Source organism: Acanthochromis polyacanthus, chromosome 3, assembly GCF_021347895.1.
Source record: "Acanthochromis polyacanthus isolate Apoly-LR-REF ecotype Palm Island chromosome 3, KAUST_Apoly_ChrSc, whole genome shotgun sequence".
Taxonomy (NCBI): Eukaryota; Metazoa; Chordata; class Actinopteri; family Pomacentridae; genus Acanthochromis; species Acanthochromis polyacanthus.
Window position 1 is genome coordinate 29,764,143 of NC_067115.1, and position 18,551 is coordinate 29,782,693.

The 18,551-nt window shown below is 39.2% G+C and overlaps 1 protein-coding gene across 1 annotated transcript in view; it reads left to right on the plus strand.

Annotated features, from left to right (window-relative positions):
- herc3 (HECT and RLD domain containing E3 ubiquitin protein ligase 3) overlaps positions 1-17,961 on the plus strand; it is a 49,891-nt gene extending 31,930 nt beyond the window's left edge. The window contains exons 16-25 of the mRNA XM_051946191.1: positions 897-920; positions 1,035-1,133; positions 1,306-1,476; positions 1,576-1,719; positions 4,769-4,935; positions 6,048-6,114; positions 8,271-8,353; positions 12,134-12,317; positions 14,086-14,188; positions 15,098-17,961. Coding sequence (XP_051802151.1) covers positions 897-920; positions 1,035-1,133; positions 1,306-1,476; positions 1,576-1,719; positions 4,769-4,935; positions 6,048-6,114; positions 8,271-8,353; positions 12,134-12,317; positions 14,086-14,188; positions 15,098-15,306 — 1,251 coding nt within the window. The 3' untranslated portion in view covers positions 15,307-17,961. The remainder of the gene's footprint in view (positions 1-896; positions 921-1,034; positions 1,134-1,305; positions 1,477-1,575; positions 1,720-4,768; positions 4,936-6,047; positions 6,115-8,270; positions 8,354-12,133; positions 12,318-14,085; positions 14,189-15,097) is intronic.
- Positions 17,962-18,551: the final 590 nt, after the last annotated feature.

The window sequence follows — 18,551 nt, forward strand, 5'->3', positions numbered from 1 at the left end:
TAGCACATATTTTACAGAGATCATTCTGACACCTTTACACACCTAAAAGGAGCCTAGCAGTTCACTCCCCATTACTCTTGCCGAGAACATCGCTCCACCACCTCCTTGCTGACGTTGCAGCCTTGTTGGGATACGGAGGCCATCCACCAGCCATCCAGAACTCCATCCATCTGGAACATCCAGTCTAGCACAGCATTCATCAGTGATTAAAACTGTTTAAAAAATGGTCTTCAGGTATTTTTAAGCCCACTGTAAACATTTCTCCTTGAGAACATTGATTACCAGTGGCCAAAATACACCTTTTAACAGCTGCTTTCTTAATACGATGTATGTACTTGACAGAAATCATTCTCAATACACCTTTATCTGAAAACGAACCCGTCTGTGCTCTGAATCGAACGCATATGTTTTCACAAGACGATGAGCACTCTTAGATTTTTGTGAAATTTCCAGTGTTTTCATCCATTCTGGAAGGCATTGCAATATTTCACACTTTTCATCTGCAGAAAGGCCTTTCTTCCTCCCCATATTGCATGAAACCGTTGACTTGCTTTATAATTTGGAACAACCTCCTTAAGTAGTTTACCTTTAATTAGACTAACCTGCCAAATGTATTATCAAAACTGCCTGAAATTGATGTTAGTGTTTTCAACAAGCAGGAGAAACAACACAAGCGAAACGTTTCATTGATGAACCAAAAACCAAATGTTTATTCAACTGAAATCCTACTTGCATAATAATTTGGAACACCGTGTATTCATAAATGCTTTACAGAGTGGGTGTGCCTCGGTTGTAGCTATCCACGGGTGTCACAGGAAATTGAAGGGAATTTAAAATCTTCTTACGGTACTGCATTTGACATTTTTTCATTTTCTGTCTCTTGTTTTGGTTTCTAGAAAACGGGCTCATCCCCTGCGCAGGTAAAGATAATCTAGAGATTGAATTTCAATCCTCAAAGCTTTAAGCATGTTGTATTTAATCCGACTCATTTTGATTTTGGTAGTGTGATAAGGATAAATATTTATTCTTTGCAGAGTGACTTTCTCACAGTGAACCTATGTGCCTACCCGTTCATACTGAACGCCCAAGCCAAGACAACCATGCTGCAAACTGATGCTGAACTGCAAATGCAGGTACCTGCTACTGATGGAGAAGTATTTCTGTTTGTGCTACATGCATGAAGAACAATAGCACTGCTTGTGTTTTATTTAGTCTGGTAAAATATAGCAGATTTTATTGTAATTGTGAGTTAATATTTTATTGTCTCTGTTTTCCTTCTCACCTCCGCCTGTGTCCGTTACCAAGATGGCAGTCAGCGGTGCAAACCTACATAATGTCTTCATGCTGCTCACGCTGGAGCCCCACCTTGCTAGGAACCCTTACCTGGTGCTCCATGTGCGTAGGAACCATTTAGTAAGTGACACGCTGCGTGAGCTCACCATGTACTCTGACGTGGACCTCAAAAAACCCCTCAAGGTGAGAGCCAGGTCTGAACAGAAAAAGTGACTTTGGTTCTTTAGTTTGCTTTCCTCTTGCTTGTTTCCACCCTTCTTATCGATCTCGCCCTCCATCCAGGTGATCTTCGATGGAGAGGAGGCCGTAGATGCAGGCGGAGTAACTAAAGAGTTCTTCCTGCTGCTGTTGAAGGAGCTGATGGATCCCGTTTATGGGATGTTCACTCATTACAAAGACTCCAACCTGTTGTGGTTCTCAGACAAAGTAAGCTAGCATTCAATACTTAACCCTAACTGAAGTCATATCCTTTTTTTCCCCACTTCTCTCTGATCCAGCCTTGAAATTGATGAGACAAAACATGTCTCCACTTCATGAATGTTCCTTATTGACCATGGAAAGAGCAGCTGGACCAAAACTCATCCACTCCATTCACATTTATAGAGTTTGTCAGTTGCCATGGAGATTGCTCACCTGTGGTCTTCATCAGACTTTGCAGTTTAATTTTGAATCGAAAACTGTTTGTTGAACATTTTAGTTTGAATTTAAAACAGGATGTAGAGAAATAAAGATTTCTTTAAGAACCACAGCTGCAGACAGTTAAACACACTCAGCGTTTCATTGTTGATAAAGGAAATGGTTGTTTTAGTTACATTATCTTTGTTACACTGAAATGTCAAGGTAAAGGTGTTTGTACAAATCCACCGACAGTTGCAAAGGATGAGAGGCTGTTCACTGGAGTGACACAGAGATTGTCATTTTTACTAGAAAGTAGTTTTCTTTACATATTTAATGACATTTATGTTCATGGGGTAGCATTTTTTTGTCCAGAATAACAATGACCCTGTTTCTGGAGATGATGTCTTAATCTTTGATCAAATTTCAGACAGATATTCTCTCTTGTGTAATTTGGGTGACACAATCCTTTAACCCTTAGATTGGGGGTCGGCAAGTAGATGCGGCTTCGGGCCAAAATGTTTGTAAACAATAGAACAGCAGGCCAACCTGTGGTGGGGTTGTGCTCCGATTCCGCGAGCGGGTGGGGGTGCGGTGAGGTACCGCGAGCAGCAAAGCTTCTACAGCTGATCGCCGCTGCTTGGGACACACGTCTCAATTCTGATCACAGATGTATTAAAAATGACTCCTGAGACACACACATGTTTTGCACACACTGTTGCTCAGTGAAATCTGGCTGGTACAACCGTGTCCGACCAGTAGCGCAAACACGGAAATGACCGGCAGCAGCCGACCACGAGAGTTTCATGTTGCAGTGACAGACTGGCTTGGCTCCGTGCCAAATCAAATTTTCAAAATCATCTGGCGGGCCAGATATTATTCCTGACGGGCAAGTTTTGGCCCGCGGGCCGCCAGTTGCCAACCACTGCCTTAGATGCTCCAGTGATTGGACCCTACACCTTTTCATAAATGGGTCAAAAATGACCTGTATAAGAATCAATCTGTTTTTATGCCATTTTGATTAAGAATAATCATTTGTATTATTGTTTGTTTTATATTTTTGTCCACACAAGAATGAGTTCATGTTTGAAATATGTTTATTTTTCACTTTAGAACAGATTTTGAACATTTTGATGATTAGGACTTATTGTTCTTCAGAAGTTTAAGATTGTTCATAATGTTTTGTTCAAAGATAGTTCAGTAAATATGAACATTTTCAGAATGTACTTTTTTTCCTCTAAAACAAAGTGAAAATTTGGAGTTGTCTATTTTATATTTATAGGTTAATATGCTGCGTTTTTACTGGTCTGATCCACTTGACATCAAATTGGGCTGAATGTGGCCCCTGAAGTGAGTTTGACACCCGTGCTCTACAGTAACTTGTTAGCGGAATGCGGTACAGTGTAAAATATTGCATTTATGAAGGAAAACTTACAACTTCCCCTAATAATGTACTTTATATTCCAAAAATACTGAACTTAAGATACTTGGACTTGCTGACTGCTGCGTTGGTACTGGAGTCACTTTGTTCTGATGTGTGTGTAGCAGCTCACCTGTTTGCTGTGCAGAACGAGCATGTAGGACAATAAAGCTAGTTCTAGCCAGCTAGATTTAAATAATTAGTGATGTTCCCACTGCTGTGCCGTGTATTTATTGAATATTTATCCCCATGTGTGATGGCTGCTGCCACTTAAAGTCAAAGAAAAGGGATGTGGCCCCATTTACTGTCAGAGACGATGTCCTGAAAGCATCTTTCAAATGTGCTAAATGGATTTGCCATCTGTTAAGAGGCAGTATTTTGAGTCAATATTTTAATAAATTCACTGACCACCTGTTTCAGCTTTTGTTTGGAAGCTTTTTCACGATAGCAAGAAACCTTTAATGGGTCCTCAGATTGTGTGTGGACAGTTGTTTGACCTGAAAGTGTGTTTTCCAGGAAGAGCTGTTATTTCTGCCATTATATACACGTAGTGATGCTGTATAACTTTGGTAACTCTGAGGTTTACAAAACACACTCCTCCATCAGGGGACATTATCCTGAACTTGGACTGTCAGTAGTTACATAAGTGGCTGCACAGTGGCTTGCTGGTTATCAGTTTTGACTTGCCGCGAGACGATCCGCGGTTCACCCTCAGCTGTACTTGTACACTAAACTCGGAACATTCAAAACATTGTTTCTGCTTAACTGCAGTAAAGTTTAGCTTACAGAGGCACGGTTTTAGACTCAGTCTCAATTTTCGGTTAATTTTTGTGCTAAAATGTTTCAGCTATAATCTTGTGGTGAGGAACAGCTGGAAAATAGAACATGTAGCATAATGGCATAATTAAGGTTCTAACAGGTTATTAATTAGAAAGTTGTGTTATGTATGTTTTTACCTTTGAATCATGCTGTAAATATGAATTTAAATGGTTATTATGTTACATGTCTTTGACCTTGTGAGATTTTGATGTGTGATCAGACTGACCCTGGTCCAAGTAGAAATACACTGCCCTTTTTTTTTAAATTTGTTTTTTCAATGAAAATAGTATTAAATGAACCGTAACTACAGACTAGACATTGTTAATGTGGTAAATGACTATTCTAGCAGGAAACAGCTGATTTTTAATGGAATATCTCCATAGGGGTACAGAGGAACATTTCCAGCAACCATCACTCCTGTGTTCTAATGCTACATTGTGTTAGCTAATGATGTTGAAAGGCTAACTGATGATTAGAAAACCCTTGTGCAGTTATGTTAGCACATGAATAAAAGCGTGAGTTGTCTGGGCAACAGCAAACTTTTGAGCGGTACTGTGTGTTTATGCAGGTGGAGCTGTGAAGTGCTAATGAGGGGAATCATTTTCCTGTGTCCATCTGCAGTGTTTTGTAGAGCAGAACTGGTTTCACCTGATTGGGATCATCTGTGGTCTGGCCATCTACAACTCCACCGTGGTTGACCTCCACTTCCCCCTGGCTCTCTACAAGAAGCTGCTTAATGTTTTACCAACACTGGAGGACTTCAAGGAGCTCTCACCCACTGAGGCCGGGTAACCGTTCTGTCCCAGCATGTTGGCTTGTCTCCTCAACACAGATGCTTGCTTTCATAATTCCCAGACACGGCAAACAATTTAGTGTGATTGTGTCCACATTATGTGTGTCCTCGCGGTTGAAAAGGGGAATTTCTGTTTAGGTCCTTTGAATAGAGAGTAAGAGAGCCTCAAAAAGGAATTCTGATTGCCTGCACAAACAGTGCCAGTCCTGCTGTTACCTCTAAAAATTGCTCTCCAGGTTTGGCATCAGGACATAAAACTGTGTCTGTTGCTTACATAACCAGGTTTTTTTTTTTCTCAAGTACCGCTGAAGCTGAGTGCCTCTTCATGGGAGTTAGAGCAGAAACAGTCAGCGTTTCAGTAGCGCCTAATTGTCTCCAGTAGACTATTGATTTAAAGATCATCCTGGAGTGCGATGACAAATTCCCTGGAAGTGGGTCTGCACAGACTGTTGCTATTGAGACGACACACTCGTAAAAGAAACAGTATCTGTAAAACCATTTAATATATTTATTCTGACTGCCTTCTTTGAGCAGTTCTAGTTTGACAGACTGAAGGCAAACAACGTACCGCATCACACAGACAAGAAAGAGACACATTTGCGCCAGTTTTTGATGGATTGTTTGGCTTTTGGTAACTGGCAATAACACTCCACCCTCTTTGACAAACTAGTATTTCTTGCCAGGCCATTTTCAATCTCTTTCCATGTTTCCCGGCTATTCACAGTAAATATTCAGCATGTTCTTTGCGGGAAAAGTCCCACAACAGTACATGTCATAAGCTAGTATTTTATTATCCCGCCTCTAACTTGACCGACCGCTTCTCTGATCTGTTTAATCCATGCAGTTGTTAGAGTTAAATCTTAGATGAATTGATTGAACTGCTTGATGCAGGAGAAAAACAGATATTTAGCCACAGAGCTGCAGATGTTGTTAAAGCAACAAATGTATGTTAAAGCTAATTCTGCTATTAAATGTTGAGATGATCTTATTTTAAATCCAACACATGAAGATTTTTGATCAGCTCAGTGACTGTGATAAGATCAATAGCTTCATAATCAACTGTTAGCAGCGTCTGTCTTCATTAATTGATTTGCTTTTTTTCTACAGGAGTCTACAGCAGCTTCTGGACTATGAAGGAGGAGATGTAGAGGAGACGTTTCTTCTCAACTTTGCAGTAAGAGAAGCATTTCATGTGTAACCCTGATTTATGTGAAAGTTTAGGATAAGGCTGGTGTTACTTCGGTACATTTCTTAGCTTGAGCAGTCACTCCTACTGAAGGTGTCAGTGTTTAACAACTGATCACTAATTAGTGTCTGAGCACCAGAAGTGTGTAGGACCCTCTTGAAATCCATTGGTCTCTTCTTTTTATTTTTTCTCCAGTTTTTTTAGTCGCAGTTTTGAAGGCCTTAAAAACACTTAAATGCATGAGAATTCACATGTCAAGACTGGCAAAATTTTTTATATTTTATGGAACTTAAAGCCAGAATGGATTAATTGTGCCACCTGGAAAATTTCAAACAGGCTCTATGACCAGGACATGTCACCTACAGCTATGAAATTTGATAGGCATAAGTAACTCATCACTTCACAAAAAAATGTGACTGACAACCAAACCTTAAACATAACAGGCAGTCTGCCATTTTGAATTATGTGCCATGTTTTGGACAATTTTGCACCCATTTTTGCACATTTTCAATAGCTATTAATTCAAACAGAGTATACCCAACTGAGCTGAAATTTGGCCAGGATGTCCACCATGCGTGGGTGATCAAAAGTTATCAAAATGCTCCATAAGCAAGTCTGTGGGGTGTGGAAATGACGTCTGGCATAATTTCGACGATTTGCCATGACACAGGAAATGCTGTCTAACGAGGCTGTACATGCTCCAATCTGCCTCAAACTTTACGTGTGTGATCACAGTCCTGATAACATACCTAAGCTGATCTACATTCACAGTGATAGCGCCACCTGGTGGACGTGCTTGGAGTCGCTGACAAGCAAGGATGATGCGGAGACCTGTTCAAGGCTGCTTGCAACTTTAATATTTTACTTGTTTTTCAAAACGCAAAGTTATTTCCTGAAACAGCTGATGGCTGTAGCCGTTTACAGACTTGACTCAAACTAGAATAAACAATGCATCTTTTGGGGTTTTCAGCAGTGGAGTAATACGTGTCACTTGGGTACAGCTATGGGAGAAAGATGTTATGTATGTTTTAGGGATTGGTGCAATCACAAAATTTGACCAGATCACAAATATTGCTGCAAACTGATACTTGTAGATACTTCTGAAGCATATGTCATTTATGACTTTACCAAAACCCTAATATGTTTCTGAGTGCATTTTATTACCAAACGATTGGAATTGCTCTGGTAATTATGTGATCAGATGTATGTTTTAAGAGGAAAACTTCTGCATGCTCACAACAAGACTCAGGTGTATTCATATTTCACGTGCTGATCTACCCTCTCTTTAGCCTAGCCGCGCTAGACAACCCACAGCAACGAATTTAATTCTCTGCCAGGGTGGGTCTAGTTACCCTCGGTAAGCCTCGAGGTTGGATGCTCCTAAAACTGGCTGACGAATCACCATGAAGTGTAGAGTCAGAAGGCGGGCGTAACTAAGTGACGACAGAGGCGCGACGATTCTGACAGAAACAACCGGAAACAACTAGCTAGACAACCCACGGCAACGAATTTAATTCTCTGTCAGGGTCGACAACAGTCGTTGAGCTCCATTAGCACCGACTCTGAATAATCTTTCTGTTAACATGTCTGTAATATACTTGAGCTTCACCCATTGACTGTATAAATAAGGCTTCACCGAACTCCCGCATCCTCTGATTTCCGGCACTTTAGGAACTATGTCAGCCTATTTATTGCGCTGATTGGTTGTGTACCTACCCAATTGCTGCAGAGTGATTTGAAAGACAACCTTTTAGCCCGCCTCCCTCCCTGTCGAGAGTTCCTAGACCCTTGCGTCTTCAGACCTGGGTCTAGCGCGGCTAGGCTACCCACTCTTAGTATGTGGGATTGACTAAAAATACATTACCCGTGTTTTGCAAGAAAACATGCAACTATGTGGGATATTTATTTGTTTTTGTTGTATTTCGACAACAACAGAGGTCTAGAACATGGAGAAATGAGCTATAAACTGCTTCGACTACACAAGAAAATGCTTATTAGAAGCAGTGTTAGCTTTGGTCTTCTTGTTGGAGTAAAACTTGAATATCACCAGTCTCATTCTTTAACTGATACGTGCTGAATTATGAGCCACAACTGTGTCAAAACCTGCAAAGAACTCCAAGCTGTTTGTTGTGTTCACACCTCAGATCACCAGGGAGAACTACGGGATGACAGAAGTGAAGGAACTGATCCCCGGAGGAGAGAGCATCGCTGTGGACAAAAACAACAGGTACGTCTGCACGACAAACCAAGTTAGGGCTGCAGCCATCGATTATTTTAGTAATCAAGTATTTTATCGATTATTCTGGGGATTAATTGAGTAATTGGAGTCTGTGCTTGGCGTTGCAGCATCAAAAGTGGAAATGAGCGCGCTGTGCAACAGAAATAACCATCATGATAGAACACAGGTGGACATGTGTGGGGTATTGTATAGGAGTATTGTACATATATAGTATATTTCGCTAAAACTCAAAGCCATGGGAACCTACATGTATTTAGTTGCTGATGCAGAAATCCCTTGTGTCTGTTTTTATGTTTGGCTCATTTAAACTGCTGTTACTGCAGCTGATAGAATGCAAATAAGAAAACTGATCAATTTATTAGTATTTATTACAGAGAATATTCAATCATTAATTTGTTTCATTTTGTTTTGTCCTCAAATTAAAGTGATTTCCTTCATTATGAGACGGTGTCAAACCTACATGCATTTCAATACAATATCATGTTTCAGCCCTAAAACCACACAACAGCTTAACATTTCAGCTGAGTGGGTTTTGGTGAGTCCATCAGGTTTTCCTTCACTGTCCTGTTTTAGTTGCCTACTTGCTGTCCACTCTGGAAGACAAACGGATCACTGTGAGGTTTATTGATGTATTTTTGCAGCACTGAGATTATCATGTGCTCACACTGTTTAAGCTGAAGGCCACGACGAGTCTTTTTTCGAGAGCCGCTCTGTTCTGCTCCTCAGCTCCACCTCGTTTCTTAATCCTGTCCTTGTGCCAGTGTCCCTGATTACAGTGTTCTGAGGAGGAGTCCTCAGCGAGCCGTGGGTGACTGGTGCTCAGCAGATGGCGAGAGCAGCAGTGGTCTACGCTGTTTCTGAAAACTATCCAACAGTCAGATAGCAAACTGTAATAAGAGACATAATAGAGCTGTGGTGTTGTTACGTTATATTTGGCTTAGAGTGCAGGTGGACTTGTCAGAAACAAGATTTGCTTTTGCCAGTCGGAGTGTGTTTTCAAGGCTTTGTGACCTCGGGGGTGGGACCTGTTTTGTTGGACTGGTGTTTGTGTGAGCACTGTATTTGTTAGGTTTTTGGTGTGCAGGTTTGTTGCAGGAGAGGACCTGCTGTTCACAGGCAAAGTTTTTCTCAACAGATTTCATAATAAAGCAGTTTATTTTTAGAGCCTTCCTTCCCTATTTTGACAGTTTTCCTGTTTGAACAGGATGTTATGGCAGCAGTCCAAACACCAAATCATCATTTTCTAAACTAAACTTTCAGGGAAATAGCTGAAAATTCTCTGATGGTTTCCTCGCTTGGATTTTTAAAATTTATTAATAGAGTTACTGTGCAAGTTTTCCAAAAGAGGTGAATCGGTAAACTCTTAAACGTCTCATGTACTGGAGTATTTTAAAGTTTTGGGTCTTTAAGAAGATTTAATTCAGTCTAAAGATGTTTGTATGTGCTGTTCACAAGTTTGAGGTCACTTAGAAAAGTCCTTATTTTTGAAAGAAAAGCAGTTTTTTTTCAATGAAGATAACATTAAATTAATCGGAAATACAGTCTACACCAGGAGTGTCAAATTCATCTGAGTTCAGGGGCCACATTCAAGCCAACTTGATCTGAAGTGACCAGTAAAATCACAGCTTAATAACCTATAAATAACCTCAACTTCAAAATTTTCCTTTGTTTTAGTGCAAAAATGTTCACATTTAAGGAATTATCTTTTTCCAAAACATTTTAAACAACCTGAAATTTCTTTAAAAAAATAAGTTCAATTTCAGCAACATTATGCCTCAGTTCATTTACACATGACAGCTTACAGATCAGAGTGTTTACAAAGGCACAAAACATTTAGTCACATGTATCTGTGTAGCATTTAACTTCATAATCAAAATGACAAAAGCCAAAGACGAAAAAATACAAAAAACTTCAAAAACAAGACAAAAATTACAAAAATGAGACACAAAATGACAAAAGCGAGAAACAAAATGACAAAAATGCAACAAACGACACGAAACAAAAATCAGACCAAAAAATTACAAAGCAACAAAAAATGGACAAAAATGAGACAAAAAATGACAAAAGCAAAACACAAAATGACAAAAATAAGACAAAAAACAAAAGCGACACAAAAAAGGAAACACAACGACAAAAACATCAAACGACAAAAGGCAGACAAGAAAAGACAAAAAACAAGACAAAATGTTACACAAATGGGACACAAAATGACAAAAGAGCAATATCATATTTTACTTTATGATCAAAATAGTGTGTCATGATCTAAAAATTATTTTAAATTTATAGTTTTACCAATTTAAAATCTACAGTTAATGTCTTCTCTATAATTTTTACATTTTGCAAAGTTGTCCCACGGCCGGATTGGACCCTCTGGAGGGCTGGTTCTGGCCTGCAGGCCGCATGTTTGACACCCTTGGTCAAGACATAGTTAATGTGGTAAATGACTATTCCAGCTGGAAACAGCTGATTTTTAATGGAATATCTCCATAGGGGTACAGAGGAACATTTCCAGCAACCATCACTCCTGTGTTCTAATGCTACATTGTGTTAGCTAATGGTGTTGAAAGGCTAATTGATGATTAGAAAACCCTTGTGCAATTATGTTAGCACATGAAAAAAAGTGTGAGTTTTTTTATGGAAAACATGAAATTGTCTGGATGACCCCAAACTTTTGAACAACAGTGTTTGCGCTTGTGTGTGATCAGCTTTTGTGGTTTTATGTCTCTTCTGCTGTACTCAGAGTTTCCTGTTTTTCTTGTGCAAGATAAAATCAGTTTTTTATGCAATAATTGAACATGTGTGTAAAAATGGGCCCTGTTTAAGTTTCAGTGATAGACAGTAGGGTTGCAACTAACTCTAATTCTGGATAATCTGTAAAGTTGTTTGACTTATAAGATGGTGGAAATCAGTGACGATATCCTCAGATGTCTTGTTTTCTCCACAATCCAGAGATCTTCAATTTACTGTCAGAAAGGAGTAAAAATAGAAAATATTCACATTTAAGAAGCTGGAATCAGCAGAATAAGACTTGTTCTTCTTAAAAAATAACTTTAAACTGCATCATTATTTATCCCAGTAGTTGACAATTCATCATTGCAGCTGTAGCAGACAGCAGGTCAGAAGTTCCTATCTCTTGCAGCAGCTGCAACATAGTAAAGATTTTAAAGCTGTGCATTTTCCCCTGACTCTATAATTTGCAGCATGACACGAAATTAGTCCACAATGCTTCTGAAAATTCTAAAAAATGCTCAGAATTTGTGCAGAATGCTTGAAAGTGATTCAAAAGTACAGGAAATTTGTTGAAAATTGAATGAAATAAATGTTTCTCTCCCTGAATAAAGCTGTATATTTTTTAAAATAGTCAAAAAAACATGTCATGTATTTATGGTAGAACATGTTGAAAAATTTCTTTAAACTTAGCTGTCTTCATTAGAATTTATAATAATCAGTATGCAGGTCAGCTGCTTGTTGTAATGGTTGATCAAGGGATGAAGAGATTATTGACCTCACTGGGGTGTAAATAAATTCAGGTCATTCTGGATGAGGAGGGTGTCTGGTGCTAAAATATACAAACCATCAATTAGCTCTAAAGCACAGCTGAATTGATGTGGAAACACACAGTTACAGACACAATGAGAGAGGAAGTGAGTGTTTACAGTCTGAATGAATTCTTTCCTCATAAACTGATTTTTGAGGATGCAGCTGCTGGGCAGAATAAATCACTAATCAGAGTGTTTACTGAAATGTGCATGTGTTGATGTGTTTCAGGAAAGAGTTCGTCGAGGCCTACCTGCGTTACGTGTTCTCAGACTCTGCGGCCGAGCAGTACTCGGCCTTCTCCTCTGGTTTCCTGAAGGTGTGCGGAGGGGAGATCCTGTCGCTGTTCCAGCCCTCAGAGCTGATGGCCATGGTGGTCGGCAACAACAACTACAACTGGGAGGAGTTGGAGAAGGTCAGTGTGTGGTTTGAAGCTCTAACTTGCCGCACAAACCATTTCCTGCTCAGCTGCGTATTCTCAGTTTTTACGAGCACTTTTCCAATCTCATAGTTGGATTCAAACTGCTGCAAGTACAAACCTTCAGTCCTCAGTGACGCAAGTGCTTGAAAACGGCTTGCTGTGGATGTGATGATCACCATGTTTCACCAAACAGAGCTGGAAATTTGGGTTTTACATCATCAACATGTGCCTGTTAGTCACCGAGCTCATTCATAGACTAAAACAGAATGGATCACAACACAGTCACACAACTTGTGATATCATACTGACCTGTACTTCACTTCTATTCAGTTTTATTATTTATTTCCGACAAGGATCGTGGTGGTGTCATGTGACGATCAATGTTGGTTGGTCTGTCTGTCTGTCTGTCTGTCTGTCTGTTAGCAACATGACTCAGAAACGGACTAAAGGATTTGGATGAAATTTTCAGGGAAGGTCAGAAATGACACAAGGACCAAGTGATTAGATTTTGGCAGTGATGCTGCTTATAGTGTGGACCCATGGATTTGTTGAAGACTTCTTATCAATGCGAGATAGAGACACAGCATCACTGTAACCATGACAACAAGTGAACACTACGTCACATGATTGTGATCCTACTACAAATCGAACACTGTGGACTTATCAGGACTTATCCGTTAGAAATGATACAAGGAACAATTGATTAAATTGTGGGGGTGTTTCTGAGTCCCATCATTTCCTGCCACCTGCTACATATTTAGGTAGCACGATTCAGTATCCGTACATAACGTTCACATACATCTATATTAAATGGCCACATTCTATGTTCCCGTTATTTCTGATCATCAATAACTCATGTACAAATCTGCATTTATAAAAAAAGTTCCGCTTTTCTGACAATGCCAAATGGGGGAATGAACAGCCTTGGCAAAGTACTGTGCTCTCTGAGTGCTTTTCTGTTTATTTACTGGGACATTCTGATTATAGGGAGTTACAACAGTCCAGCCTAGAGGTTACAGATGCATGAACTAGTTTTTCAGCGTCACTCTGAGACTGAATGTTCCTGAACACTGTCCTTTGACAATGTTGCACAGGCGAAATAAGGCCGTCTATAGAGTTGTTTTATGAGCGAGTTAAGAGACAGATCCTGGTCAAATATAACTCCAAGATTCCTCTCAGTAGAACTGGAGACCAAGACAATTCAGGCCACTGACGGTGCTCACAGTGAACCAGCTAGTCTTAAGTCAAAGTCAGCTTTATTGTCAATTCTTCAATATGTACATGACATACCAAGAATCAGAATTACGTTACTCTCTCTTTGTGCAACAGTAGACATTAAATAAACACTTAGAAGGTTCTGAGATAAAGGAAATAGTATAAATTTAGAAAATGTAATGTACAAAATAAGAAATAAAGTTTGGTTTTCATCTGTTAACACATTAAAAAGAATCATATGAACCACAGCTTGAGACACAGTTTATGCAGATGATTCTGACGGTTGGCTCACAGCGTAGCTCTGGATCTGATTATACAAGGGATGTGTTGGCACAGTCTCACATATTTCACTGATGATATGAACTGTTCATGCAGATTACAACATCAGTGAGAGATTATGTAAGATGTCAAAACTGAGAAATTTTTGAGATTTTTTTATGCATTTAATGGAGAAACTTGACAGATTCGTGAAGATTTAGAGAAATTTACTGATGACAAAACAGGAAAAAAATGCTTTTAATCTATATTTCTTCTTTTGTCTTCGCAGAACGCCGTCTACAAAGGGGAGTTCACAGCCACTCATCCAACAGTCAGATTGTTCTGGGAGGTTTTCCACGAGTTCCCTCTGGAGAAGAAGAAGCAGTTCTTACGTAGGCTTTTATTTCCTTCATTGCTTCATGTGCATGACAGTTTAATTCCGATAGTGCAATAAGGAAGCAGCGCTGCTCCCAACCTGCACGTCTGCCTTAACTATAGACAAGTAACAGTAATGATAGTAATTTTGCTGAATGTAAAGTCAGCATATGTATTCACCTCCCAACCCTTTTCCAGTTTATAGTCTGAGCCAAAGTGTTAAACAATGTAAGGAAGTGTGTTTTGGTTAAGCATTAGTTCACCGAGTCATTAAAAAGTTTATTTTTCTGCAAAATTAAAACTTAAAGATGATCAGATTCGACTCACCTGTGCAGTTTTTGAACAAAAATGATGTTTTGGGAAGTTTCTTAGCTTTTGAAAATAAAATGAGACTACATGTTTGCTATATACTTTTAAGGATTGACATTTATGTGTATATGTAAAGATAAAATAAGCCTTTATTAATCCTGCAGTGGAGAAAGTTGCAATGTTACAGCAGCAAAGAGAGTGCAGATATTTTAAGCATAAAGATAAATCGAAATAGACATAAACACGAATTCTAAAACATAACATTATAGGTAGTAGCAGTGATATTGCATTTTTTTTGATGAATAGACATACTGACAGATTACTGCTATAAGAACATTCACATCTCAGCCACCTCCCCTCTCCTCTGGTGTTCCCCAAGGCTCTGTTCTTGGTCCCATCCTCTTCATTATTTATCTTCTCCCTTCTCGGCCATATATTCTGTAAAAACAACATTCAGTTTCACTGCTATGCAAACAACACCCAGCTCTACCTTTCCAAATTTGCTTCTTTTAAACTTTTTGCATCTGTAAGTTTATATTTTTAATGTGAATGTGTTTCTACCATTACTTTGTCTCCACTGGTTGGTTCTAACTCCGTCGTCTGCCTCCTGCCTGCAGTGTTCCTGACCGGCAGCGACCGCATCCCCATCCACGGCATGGAGAGCCTCCGCATCGTCATCCAGTCCACCACGGCCGAGGAGCACTACCTGCCGGTGGCCCACACCTGCTACAACCTGCTGGACATGCCCCGCTACCAGACCAAAGAGATCTTGTGCCGCCGCCTCACACAGGCCGTGGAGCAGTACGAGGGCTTCAGCCTGGTCTGACAGGAGTCCGAGAGGAGGTCCAACCAACGCACTTTAACAGCAATACGCCCCCACGTGAGTGTTGAAGGAGCGTCAGCGGGGCATTCTGGGACGCAGGAGAAACGCTGTCTTTACACAGGATTGTTCAGCATCTGGAGTGTCAAAGGTCTATGTATGTAAATGCGGAAAGTATTACTGTGTTTATTGCTTTGGTCAAAGTTTCGCAACCTTTCAGGACCATTTGGAAGCAGATATGATGATGTTTGTTGGAATTATGTCAGAGGATTGAAATGAGGCAAGTAATCAGTGAAATTGGGGATCATCAGAACTTTGGGACCAACAATCAGGGCCGGAGAAGGTTGAGAAACTCTGGGCTTTTGGGCGTTTGCGTCGTTTTCTTTCTGTCTTTTTTTGCAAAGCCGTGTATTTTCTATTCCTTAAATTCTATTTTTCACCTTTAAAGAATTCTGTTACTACCTTTGAGACAATATATTGCTTTTTGTTACTTTTAATTTATTAAATAGAGTGGTTATTTTTCAACCAAATGAACATGTATGTATGTAAATAGCACTTTGAATATAACCTTTACCCCCGGATGAAGGGAGAAGTGCTAGTCCCACTGATCCTTTTAAATCTGGACTTGTCCTCCGCGATTTCAAAGAAGGTCGAAAGAAGAGTTAAACACGGTGAACATCGCTTTCAATCCCTCATTGCTGTTTAGCTGTGGATCACAGACCAGCTGACTTTGTCTTGAATCTGCATTCAACAGTGTGGCCTTCTGCAGCAAAACCTACTGTACGGACACTAAGCTGACTTCTACAGTCGATTTTTACTGGATGTCGTCTGTGTGCATGTTGTTGAGTGAAAGAAAAAACCTGATTGTGATTTAAAAGTTAGACATTTTCGGAAATACAATCTTTCTTGCTGAGAGATATATGAGAAGAGTGAACCAGTTTTCTTGTGTATCGGTTAAATATGAAGCCACAACTAGCAGCCAGTTAGCTTAGACTGAAAGTGCAACCAGTCAAGTGTTTAAGGGTAACAACCTGTATCTCTGAAGTTCACCAGTTAACTGCTTATATCTTGTTTGTTGAAGTGTGAAAAGGATATTTTATTGTTTTATTGCCCAGCTATTGCTTTCACCAAATTATGTAGCTTGATCAAGAAACGTCTTTCGGTTTCTGCTTCTAACTTTTTTTCCCGCTTTTTTGAATTGCAATTTTGAAGAGCTAAAAATGCTTAAAACAGAAGAAAATTTGCACTCAAAAAAGTTTATATTTTACGACACTTGCGTAGGTTTTGATCCAAAATGGCTCGATAGCGCCACCTGGAAAATTTCAAGCAGGCTCTACGACCAGGACGTGTCACCTACAGCTTTGAAATTTGGTAGGCATAAGTAACTCCACAATAAATGTAATTGACAATCACACCTAAAACACAACAGAAAGTCGGCCATTTTGAATTTTGTGACATTTTGGACGATTTTGAACCAATTGTTACACATTCAGAAGCTGTAAACGCAAACAGGGTGACCCCAACAGAGCTGAAATTTGGCCAGGATGTACACTAGGCATGGCTGATTAAATCAAAATGCTCCACAAAAGTCTGAGGGTGTGGGAATGGCTCCTGGTGGAATTTTGACAATTACTATTTACTGAAGTGGACAGGTAGCACAAAAAGCCACCTACAACTTTCTTGAGTCTTCACTGGTTTTCTGGCCAACCAAGAAGAACCACGAAATAATTGGTCACAAGCCACACTAGAGGCGTTAATTTCCATTTTTGCAGTCCCGCTTTTGTAGAAATTAAACAAACTAGACATATGCTGAGCTTTTATTCACGCAAACTCGCTGTTTTCAGTCTTTCTCATTCGGCTAAGCTAACTGGTTGCTACGAGTGTACCATAGAGCAAGTGTGTGGATCGTACCATTCCGACAAGAAGCGGGTAAGATTGTGTCCTAAAATGTAATTTTAAACTAAATATACAAACCTTGAAATGAATAATTGTAATTAGTATGGTTTCCAAGTTGCAGAATAAGAATACTTAAATTGTGATATTTGAATAAAATGCATATTTTAACAGTGTGGGCAGATATTAGACTCTCATATTTAGTCATGTGATGATAAACTGTATATCACTTGTTCCAAAACTTGCCCTGATACTGTATTTATTCCTGCAGTCAAACCTCTTAACTGAAAAATGCTGTTTAATTAGGTAGTGCATTAGTGTGAAGTGCGTGAAATGGTCTTGCATATATATATACATATACATATATATTTTTTATATATTTCCTACATGACAGCAGTGATAACGTGATTTCAGACAGTAAAATGATCCGATGTGTCCCGACTAACACATCCATTCAGCAATAACAACCTGAAACAGCCCAGTAATGTAGTGATAAACTCCTAAAGGTCTGAAACTCTTCTGAGATGTTTCTTAGGACAGTTCATCTCGTTGCTTAGCTCTATACTGCATGTACACACATGTTCTACAGTCAATATTTGTCCTCTTAAGGCTGGTTTCTCTTGCAGAGTTTAGTCCTATGCAAAGGTTTGTGACTTTTTTGCACCTTTTAATGTGCTACAGAAAATGTGATTTTTTGCATATTTGTCTGAAATCTACACGACGCTCTCTGTTCCAGCCAAGTTTTTAAATAAAATACAATGTCCGAGAGGCTTTTCTGCACGGCTCATGATTGTATTTCTGATTTCTTCACAATCGCAACAATACAACCTATGCTGTAACCAATTCGCAGATCCGTCTGTATGCCGATACCATTATCTATAGAGCTAGTTCCTCCGTCCACACTGCCCAGTCAGCGCTACAGATTAGCTTGGTTCTTTCTTTCGTGTACTTAAAGTGCATTAAATCTATGAAAACTAGTCATTAACTTTTACTTCAGAAGTACTTTAATTTATAATTGATGCACATTCAGGAGTTGATCCCGAACAGTGAGATAATTGGTGAATTTTTTAAGGGATAATTTCCATCGTTTCAAAGTCTCTGTGTTTGTTTTCCTCTTACAAATAATCACAAAGCCTTGACAACAAAAGGCTAATTTGTCCATTAAATTTTCCATAAAAAAGGCAATATATATATATATATATATATATATATATATACACACATATAGTTTTATATAGAAATGTGTTCATTAGTATTTTGTTTATATATGCATATATAGCATAATCATATATTGTCTCTTCAAATGATTAAAATAGGCTAATTGACTTTACTGCCATTATCTGCTTCTCTAACATATA